General features: G+C 44.0%; 1 protein-coding gene across 1 annotated transcript; it reads right to left on the bottom strand.

The window, feature by feature from the left end:
- Positions 1 to 2131: 2131 nt before the first annotated feature.
- Positions 2132 to 9514, bottom strand: LOC125524304 (disease resistance protein RPM1-like). Its single transcript, XM_048689377.1, has 3 exons — positions 8941 to 9514; positions 3222 to 5488; positions 2132 to 2249 (listed from the first exon to the last, which is right to left on the bottom strand). The coding sequence occupies exons 1-3, from the start codon at positions 9423 to 9425 to the stop codon at positions 2245 to 2247; spliced, it is 2757 nt and encodes a 918-aa protein (XP_048545334.1). The 5' UTR covers positions 9426 to 9514; the 3' UTR covers positions 2132 to 2244.
- Positions 9515 to 10078: the final 564 nt, after the last annotated feature.

Below are 10078 nucleotides of genomic sequence, written 5' to 3'. Positions count from 1 at the left end.
AGAAATATCCGCTCGGGATTAGCTGACGTCGTGTGGTGATGCTACGGTGCAAGCTCCATCGTTCGACATTGCTCATGTACAGTGGATCGATCTGGACCACTTGTTTTCTCCGTCCATTCAGACTGGCAAACTCAGCGTACTGTGGTTGTGACTTAGCCACTCTACGTCAACCAAGCCCTTTATTAGACTGAACAAGGCCTCATATGTATTTTTTTTCATGCCAAGAGGGCGGGAAATACACTTTGGTTACTGGTTGTAGATACACCCTATGGGAATTTTTGCTCATAATTAAACAAAAAATCAAAATAGTTCAGAGATATTTTTAGAATAAACTTGACTCACTATTGCACTAGTATATAAATTTTCACAAACAAAAAACTAACTTTGACTTGCGAGCAAAAAGACAAAAATTATTTGCTATTATAGGTCACTATTCACACTATTTTGGTCAAAAAGTTGCCTTTTTGAAAAGAAGTCAAAGGGGGATTATTTTTTCTGTGTAATTTTCTTCACAAGTACAATGGGAGGTCAAGTATATTTGAAAATATTTTCAGATTTTTTTTGACTTTTTGTTGAATTACTAAATTTGTTTTCCATATAGGGTGTAGATACACCCATAGACCAAAATTCCCCTCCCCAAGAGCGCCCTTTATTAGACTGAACAATGAGTAATACATTTTTCGTTCGGGATATGTCTGCAATGTCAGCTGGATCATGCAAACGCCAAACCGCACATTGACCCGTCCTCTCCCCTAACCAACCTAGATAATGCAACTTGTAATCATGTATAAAACATGTCAAGTGACAGTCAAAACTATAACTTATATACATTGGACACTCACAGTCTTTTACCTAAGTTTTTTTTAAATGTGTATCATGATTATCGATAAACCGACTTAGTTATGCATGACATGTTGTAAGATGTATAAATCAAAGCTGAAAACAGAGTTGTATAATTTAAACATTTTAATTTATATTTCACAACCTCCATTTTCAAATACATGATGTTTTGGACATGGGTACAATCTTCAAGATGCAATGTTGACAGTAGTTTTCTATTGCCGCAAAAAACAGGACAATAATTTTCTATATGAGTAGGTTAGTACAAACTTTAAAAATTGCATAATTACGGAAAATCTAAAAAAAATTTGTTTGACTATTGACAATCACATTTTTTTAATATTGATAATCAGAGTTTGACAAGTTGATACAAACTTTTTTTGGATGTTAGTATCATTCTGGAACAGATGTAATACTACTGTGCATCTTTACCACTCAACCGGTTGTGTGATTAGTCTGCACAATTGTACAACTATCTACCACAATCCAGACCATTCTATTTTCCCTTGATGAATTTCATTGTTTTCTCCTAAAAAACTACTTTTTCATTATTGTGGAATTTCTGCCATTTGGCTTATATTTGCTTAACAGGAAAAGACTGCAACTTCAGTAATCTTCCTCTACCTTTTTTTGTAATAACTTTCACTTAAAATATACATTCACAAATTCTTGGAAGAAGGATATCAACTAAATGCAGAGCTAAAAGATACATAATACGACCTTGGTTTTTTTTTTGTAGGATACGACCTTGTGCTTTTGACAAGCTGGCCTTTTGAATATCAATGTAGCTGGTCTTTCTAAACTTTTAGTACTTATACATTTACATTGGAAAAATTGAAAGTTATGAGTAGACTCGTCCGGACAACTGTTTACATAATGTTATAATTTTTTTTGTTCCATCAATAAATCTTCTATTTACTAATTGGAGGCACCAAACGAGGCTCCACATTAATCCTGGAGGTTAGAAAATTTCATCCATTAGATTGAGTAATAATCAATTAATAGCCATCGGATGATCATGAGGCCCGCTACACCTATTCCACATGCGTGAGGCAACCTAACTCCTCTCCTTACGTTTCCTTTCCTAATAAAAATAGTAGTAACGAAAAGAAAAAAAAACATCTAATCTCTTTCCATCTCCTTCCATGATAAAAGGAAGAAATCGAGTAGAGGTTGCGTCCTTCCCCATATTGATTGGCCGGTACAAGTGGGAGGAGAATTCATCTCCTGTGTTCATGCGCCTCCACGCAAGGCTGCAACAGCTGATCTTCCATGGCACTTATCACCCATGTGCTCAGATCTGATTTGTAGCAACAACCCAACAAGATGCGGAGCAGGCCATGATTACCGATGGACTCTCCGGCACGAATGCTTTGTGGATGCCCAGAATGTTTGATAGAGGGTTTATCCTGTAAGCACCAGAATTTTGAGGTGTTAGCAATCTGCAATCAGCCACGAGGAACAAAATTCATTTTCCTTATTTATTTATGGATCTTAATTTCTTATTCTAGAAGCAGATGTGTGGATGATTTCTGGATTCTTAGAGGGAAATCAACCTAGAATATCTCCACAAAATAAAAACACTAATCAGGCATGTACTTTAAGGAGAACAAAACTTGTATATTATAATGGAGATAAGTGATCAAAATTGCACGTTGAAGACCATGTTGTCCAGAACCCAAGCTTTTGAAGAACTGGAGAGAGTAAGCTGCCACAATATTCTCATCACTTTTCTTAAACAGTAACAAAATCCAAATAAAACTGCCATCTGTCAACCTCGGAAAACAACTGGCAATGCATAATGGTGCTTAAGCTCACCAGCATCATGAAGTTGACATAATACAGGAATAAAGGAAATGAAATTGAAGACTTCTTGTCCTAGTATGGGAGAAGTTATTAAAATGAATACATTCTAACTAAAAGTGCTTATTCTCTGCACATTGAGTTCTCTTCAAAACTGTTTGAAATAACTGAACTTAGCCATCTGCACCCTGTTTCTCAATGCCGAATTGGTAAACAAGACTTTGAAGACACCTACATTGTTATCCATCTTGCAAATTTCTTTCCTTCCCTGTGTAGTTATACATGTTGATCTAATTTCATGCACTGGCAATATGTCTGATTGTAATATGATATTTGTTGCAAATAGCATATAATAGTGCATGTTTATGACGAGTCCAAAATAAATAAATAAATTAATGATGTTTTCTGTGCCGCATGGGACACCGTGCTAGTTATTCTAAATAGCATATGATGGAAAATGAGGTAGCTACAGAAATACATCACTTGGACGGACATACTACTCCCTCCATCCCAAAATAAGTGTCTCAAGCTTAGTACTAAGCTTCAGTGCTATTTTTTTTCTGAGCAGAGACACTAACTTGCAGTGGTGATGTCCTGAAATAGATTTTTGTCACTGTTGATGTCCTGAAATAGATTTCTGTCCTCCCGTTTAATCATCTTGACATATTTGTGACTAGGATGGATCTTGTGTTGTAATTCTCTGCTGCAGCCAATTAATTGCAGGTTTTGTAGCGCAGGCAATGCAAGCTCGTCTATCAAGACGGTAATATGGGTGTCCCTTACCACCAATATTCGCAAGCAATGGAACCCATCATGCTGGAACTCAAGCTTCCCTTCCTCATCCTCATATGAAACCCCCAACAACAGTGAGAGCTTGGTAAGACAGGGCAGTTCGCCCAGCCTTTTGATGAACCATTTGTGCAGCTGCATCTTTGACAGTGATAGGTCGTTCAAGTTTGGCAGCTGTAATACAGGCAACAACTCTATGCGTGACAGGGTCCCAGTCAGACTCACCGTCTTGAGACACTGGAGGGAGCAAGCCTCCGTGAATATGTTCACTGGGAGACCGTCTACTTCCAACTTGAGTGTGGTAAGGTAGTTGAGCTTGCTCAGGTTGTGTGAAAACTCATGCTCTTTGAGCTTCCCTTGAACGATCACATCTACGATCTCGAGGTTAACCATTCTTGTCAGAATCTTGCCGTCCCAATCCTCTGATGTTCGCACGGAGTCGAGCGTCTTTAGCTGCTTCAGCTCACCGGCACGCCTCGGTATGATGAGCTTATCACCAGTCACATGCCGTAGCGATATGATCTTCCAAAAGGGTAATGGAAGCTCACGTACTGAGCTGTTTTTGACATCCATTGTCTGAAGATTGCTGAGTTTCCCAATGGATGCATGGATCGTCTTCAGTGACTGGCATCGCGCACCAAGGTAACGGAGATGCACCATGCTTCCAATTTCCTTTGGCAACTCCGTGCCAATCTCCATGCCCTCGAGCATGATGACCCGGAGGAACTTTGATCCTTGAAGCAACTTGGTCAGGACAGATTTGCGAATGTTGTGCTTACCTGAGCACAAAGCAGGAAAGCAGCAACAAGGAAAACAGGAAGAAGGAAAGCAGCCAGTAATAGGAGGATTAGCCGTGGTCTCTCTCTCTTCCTGGAAGATGGCAATAATGGAACGCAGCTTGGGCATCGTGTTATCCAGCGCTCCGTATCGATCCATGCTGTTGTGCAGTGTGAGGCGTCGTACAGTTGCCGGCTCAGGGACGTGGTCACCCTGATGCATCTCCATGAAGCTCGCCTCCTGTGCCTCTGAGCGCGCAAAGGACTGGACGCTGCTATTATGGAGGGCCAAGAGGCGGAAGCTGTCATCGCCGCTGGCTGTTTCAGCGACCAGTCCCCTGACGATGAGCTGGCTCAGGTAGATGTGCCCGAGCTCCTCCGCCGTCTTCCCATCCCGTGGCGCCAGGAAGCCCTCCGCTACCCACAGCTTCACCAGTGTACTGCGGTACGCCTTGCTGTTTCTCTCCAGGAAGGCTGTGAAGTAAAGAAAGCACAGCTTCAGCTCATGATGCAGGTCCTCGAAGCTCAGGGACAGTATCTTGTCAAGCCGCTTCGACTTGGCCGACTCGACGAGGTACTTGAACACACTGTCCCATTCGTCAGGGAACTCCTTGTTGTGCATGAGGCCGGAGAGCAGGATCACCGCCAACGGCAGGCCACCCGTGATGTTATGGACTTGCTTGTAGTATTCATCCCTCTCTGCCTCTTCCTCTTCCCCGCCGTGGAGCCTCGTGTGGAATAACTCCTTGCAGTCCTCGTATTGCAGGCCCTTGAGCTCGATGGTATCTTCGTGGTAGTGCTTCACATGGTTCAGAAAATGCGGCTTCTTCTTTGTGATCAGCACTACACGGCTGCTGGTTTCTTCATTAGGCAGGGCATGTATCACCGCGTTCCAGTCCGTGATGGTCATCTCCCTGCCGTCGATGACGACCAGGTAGCGCCGTCCGGCAAGATGACTCTTCACTATCTGCACAATGCTTCTACCGGGCTGCTCGATATTGTCTTGCTCTTCAACACTCTGGGTCTTCTTCAAATTCTCCCAGATCGATTTGAGTATGTTGGATACACCCGCTTTCCTAGGTACCTTCACCATAGCGGATACCTCGAACTGATCTCTGATGGTTGATTTCTGGCAGACGCTGTTCACGAGCATCGTCCTGCCCACGCCGCTCTCACCAAGGACGTATATCACTTCAAGATGCGCATCGGAGTTCAAAAGCTTTTCTTTCAGTTTCGATTGTTCCTTCTCGCGGCCGATGATCTGTGGCTTCGAGACGTTCCTGCGTTTCCATCGACATGAAAAGTAAAAATAGACAGCTAGTGTTTGGCAGGCAATCTGAAACCTAATACAAAGATTAATTTCATCTTGACGTACTTGATAATGCAGTTACTTGACACAATGATCGAGAGCTAGTGTTTGGCAGGCTTGGTGAAAATTCGGCGAAATTCATAAAATTTCGGTATGCATATTTGTGGTTAATTTAGTCTATGAATCATAAATCCGCTTGAAACTTGAAGCCGTGTTTCGCAAATGAGATTTGCAAAAAAAAAAAAGTTTCTTGCAAATGAGGTCTGAAATTTCTCCAAAAGATCTGAAATCCATGTGTTTCGGTTTGATGGAAGGTCTTTTGTCTGTGAGGATCAAGGTGGTAAATTCGGTTACCGTAGGGTACACAACCTCAAGGCAAGGACGGGTGTAGAAGTCCAACCACTATGCCGGTAGCAAGTTTCTGACCACTTTGTGTTCAACACCAATCTATATGGAGTTCAAAAAAAATTGAATTCAAAACTCACATAAAAAAAATCGAGCGATACTTTCCGGTAACAATGGTAACCATTTTATCTAGTACCAAAAAATGTAGTATTCTCTAGAATTCCCAATCAACATTACAAATTACTCTCGCTCCGCCCCCCCCCCCCCCCCCCCCCCCCCCCCCCCCCTCCCCCCCTGCGGCTCGATACAGAGCCCCGCTCCCGCGACGCGCCCCGAGCGCGCGTGACGGGAGACCTAGATTGGCCGCCGGCGACTCGCCCTCTCCAACTCTTCCCCTCCCACGCCGCCGCCGGAGTGCGTCCGCCAGGCGAAGCCAGTGCGGCTCGGGCGGCGACGGGATCTCTCCCTCCTTCCCCTGGTCGTCGTGGCGGCGGCGCGGGTCAGCTGTGCAAAGGCAAGGGGCGCGGCGTCCGGCTGGATTCCCCATGGCGGGGATGGCTGGATCCGGTGGCGTCTTGGCTAGGAGGCGGTGGCGCGTCGCGGTGGCGCTGGTGCCGGGATTTCAGTTGGGATCATCTCGATCTCGATCTGGATCTCGATCGGGGGTGTCGCGATCGCCAAGGACGACGGCAGCTTCACCGGATCAGCGGCGGCGTGACCAGATCGGCGGCGGCGCGACTGGATCTGGGCCCAGACATGGGCTTGGTCTCCGGGTCGCAGTCGGCGCGGTGGTGGGTGCGACACGTCGGCAGCTAGGACATACTGATGTTTGGTATTAGGCTCGGACATTTGGCACGCCTTCATCAAGAGGATAGGAGTAGCGATATGTGTGTTGCCATGATGGTGGCTTCGGCCATACTGATGTATTACTTTGTAAGGTCTTTGTGAATAATTAATAATATGATTGCATGCATCGTTCAGATGCAGAGGCCGGGGGTATATCCTCCTTTTCAAAAAAAATGTAGATCTAACAAATTGTTAACTATAGTTTAATAATGAGTCAATTACATCATTGGTGCTAGAACTTGGCATGAATGGTCACTTTAGTGCTACAAGTTGTGGTGTGCATTGAAGTGGTGCAAAAACTTGGCTTCGCGGTGCAAATACGGTGCATATAAATTCACTTGTATAAGTCCACGACGCTGATGAGGCATGCCAGCATGGCATGGGCCCGCTCTCAGTGAGCAGTGAGGAGACAGGGTGTGTGACCTGCTGTTTTTGCAAAAAAAAAACTTCAGTTTTTATTCTTTTTGCACAAAATTACGCTTGCAGGCCCACTTGTCAGAAATAGCACAAATTGCACTGAGAAAAAATAGTACCGACGGGGCTTCAAACCTAGAACCCGCAGGTAACATGCGTGCGCACCTAACCAAAACAGCCAATGTGACATTCATAGCGTAAATTAAATATTTTAACTCAAATGAAAAAGGTACCCAAGGGGCTCGAACCAGGGACCTGAAGACTTCAGGAATACAAGATTAACTACCAACCCACTAAAATTTGTTTGCAAGTAGGCTATTGTCTATTGATAAATATAGTAAAAACACAAGTATATATATATACCGTATCCCATAGACAATATAATTTTTGACCTATAAGTGTTGCACTTGATTTTTCACAAAATCATAAGTATTTTTTCCCTGAAATTCTTCCTCAAACTCATAAACATTTTCGAAAACATGAAAACTTTTATATACTGCATAAATATTTAGTAAAAACATAAATAAATAAAATTATGTGAATATATATTTAGAAAGGTTAAATATATTTAAATACACACTAATTTAGTTTTACAAGGCTAAATATTTTATTAGAAATGCGCGGTGACCTCAGGTAAGAGCTTTATCTTTTTTAGCATTTCTTGTTCCTGGGACAACTTATTGTTATTTTTTTTCAACATAATTAACCTTTCTAAATTACGTTAATATTTTAAAATTTTATGAATATTCATTAAATTTGTTTTGTATAATTCGAACTAACATTTTTAATAAAATATAAATGTAATATATTCATGATTTTAGAAAAATGTTTATATACTTTTAGGGAAACAAATATTTATGCTTCTCGAAAAATCATGTGCACATTTATAAGTAAAATATTATATTTTCTAAAGAATAGAAATGCGGCCTCAACATAAAAGAACCATTAGCCTATGTATAAGAAACAATCATCGTCGGGTATTGGTTTGCACTATCTGGATAGGAGGTCGTTGGTCTGACTGCTGGGTTTTTTTCATCCGAGTTTAGAGTTTTAATTTTTGTTGTTAGGCAAAACTGGTGGGCCTCCCCGTAGGCACTATTTTTACTCTTAATGCGGGCCTCCCAATGTTATTTTGTGCGAAAATATAAAAATTAAAGTTTCTTTTTGTTTCAAAAGAGCAGGCCAGACATTCCCATCGTTTGGTCACTGACAACGGGCCCCATGCCATGCTAGCATGCCTTGTCAGCACCAAGAATGTATAAAAATGAGTTTCATACCGTATTTGCATCACAAAGCCGAGTTCTTGCACCATTTCAATGTACACCACAACTTGTAGCACTAAAGTGACCATTCATGCCAAGTACTAGCAACAGTGGTGTAATTGACTCTTTAATAATTTGTTCATCAAGTAAAAAAACTGTAGTGTTTGTTCCAACGAAAAAATAGCATGCTGTACAAAATAGCGCTGGCTCATAAAATATGCTATTAGCGTGATATAGTGCGCTATTAGCGAGAGATTGCACACTGATTTATTTAGCGAGACAATTATCTACACACTATAGCATGCTATTAGCGGCCCTATAGCTCAGAAAAAAAATATGAAATTGTTTACGGATCTCAACATCGGATAGACGGCTCTCGGTAATATTAACCCTGCTACAAAACTGCAAAGCTTAGTCGACCTCATTGGCCTCTTGTGCTCCATTCAGTAAATTTAAACTAAAAAGATGGCAGATCGGTGTACTTTTATAGTTCAGCACATATGCAGATCGATGATAAAGATAAACTTGGCAAGTGACACTGCAGGGGAAGGCTGACCAGGTGAGTGAGACACTTGAGGAGGCAGCAGACGCGGTCCACGTTCGCACCGATGATACGGCGGCGGAGTCGTCCAGCCTGTACTTCTCCTTGTTCTTGATGATCTCCTCGAGCCGGCCGTTTATGGCCGCGATCTCACCGGAGAGCCTGTGCCGGACGAGGAGCTGCGTGGTGGAGCCGGCGAGGAAGCCGAGGATGGCGCGGGACCAACTGGGGTACCGAGACAGGTCGACGCAGAAGACGTACTCGTCGACGGCGTCCTCGGCGCTGAACGCGGCGTCGCGGGTATGGCGCACAAGGACGCGCATGAGCTCGCTGGCGCGGGTGCGGCGCCGGGGGTCGGCCTCCTGAAGAAAGGCCAGCAGCCACATGAGCTTGTCGCGGAGGTTCCCGATTTCGCCGCTGACGGCAACCAGCGCCCTCCCCTCGCTCAGGGCCAGCTCCTGGAGCTTGCTCACCAGCGGGCCGACGATTGCCTCCGCCATTTTGGTTCCCTCACTCACTTTTTGCTTACGATAGCTAGATGTGGTAGCAGTTGGTACTTGGTAGTAGGTGCTCCGTAAGTAACTCCAACGAAAAGTCGTAGTGGTGCTCGGGCTCGCTTGCTCATTTTATTTTATAACCTTACTCCCCAGATTTTTCCATGCCGGTCTCTTAATGCACGGGGCCCAACCGTACAGGATGGACCCACAGCTATCAACGATCGGCCCACGTGCTCCTTGTCCTTGCGCTGCAACGAGTACCGTCCACACTTGTTGCACTTTTTTCCCTCTAGCTAGGGTTTTGTTTTCTCCCAGAGGCAATTCCCGCCGCCGTCGAGCACTTCACCTCCCCTCCTCCGTTCCCTTGCAGGTTTGGTCGGCTCGGGCTGATCAACGGGTGATCTAGCATCACTTCCCGGCCTTGGCCTGCCCCTTGGAGGTGTTTTGGAGAGTTAGGGTTCGCCTCAAAAGCCCGATCTAAGAGTTTCCTCAGGCTAGGGTTCATGTTTTAGCAGCACTGGGATTGAAGGCCAAGGAGGCGTCGGGTTCTAGCTCTGCGTCAGAAGTAGAGAAGATGGTGGCTGATTTGGGGCTTCGTGAAGATGATCTCAATGACGTCGTCTTTGATGAGAAGGAGGCGCCACCGGATGCGACTA

The sequence above is a fragment of the Triticum urartu genome, chromosome 7 (assembly GCF_003073215.2).
Source record: "Triticum urartu cultivar G1812 chromosome 7, Tu2.1, whole genome shotgun sequence".
Lineage (NCBI taxonomy): Eukaryota > Viridiplantae > Streptophyta > Magnoliopsida > Poales > Poaceae > Triticum > Triticum urartu.
Note: the sequence above shows the minus strand (reverse complement) of the source record. Positions and strands in the feature narration are given on the sequence as shown.

What these genes read in the sequence shown, in the direction of transcription:
- LOC125524304 (XM_048689377.1), bottom strand. Translation starts at nt 9,425, where the DNA reads ATGGCGGAGGCAATCGTCGGCCCGCTGGTGAGCAAGCTCCAGGAGCTG. An exon ending in TCAAGTGTCTCACTCACCTG is followed by an intron (nt 5,489 to 8,940) that starts GTCAGCCTTCCC and finishes ATGGAAACGCAG; the next exon opens with GAACGTCTCGAAGCCACAGA.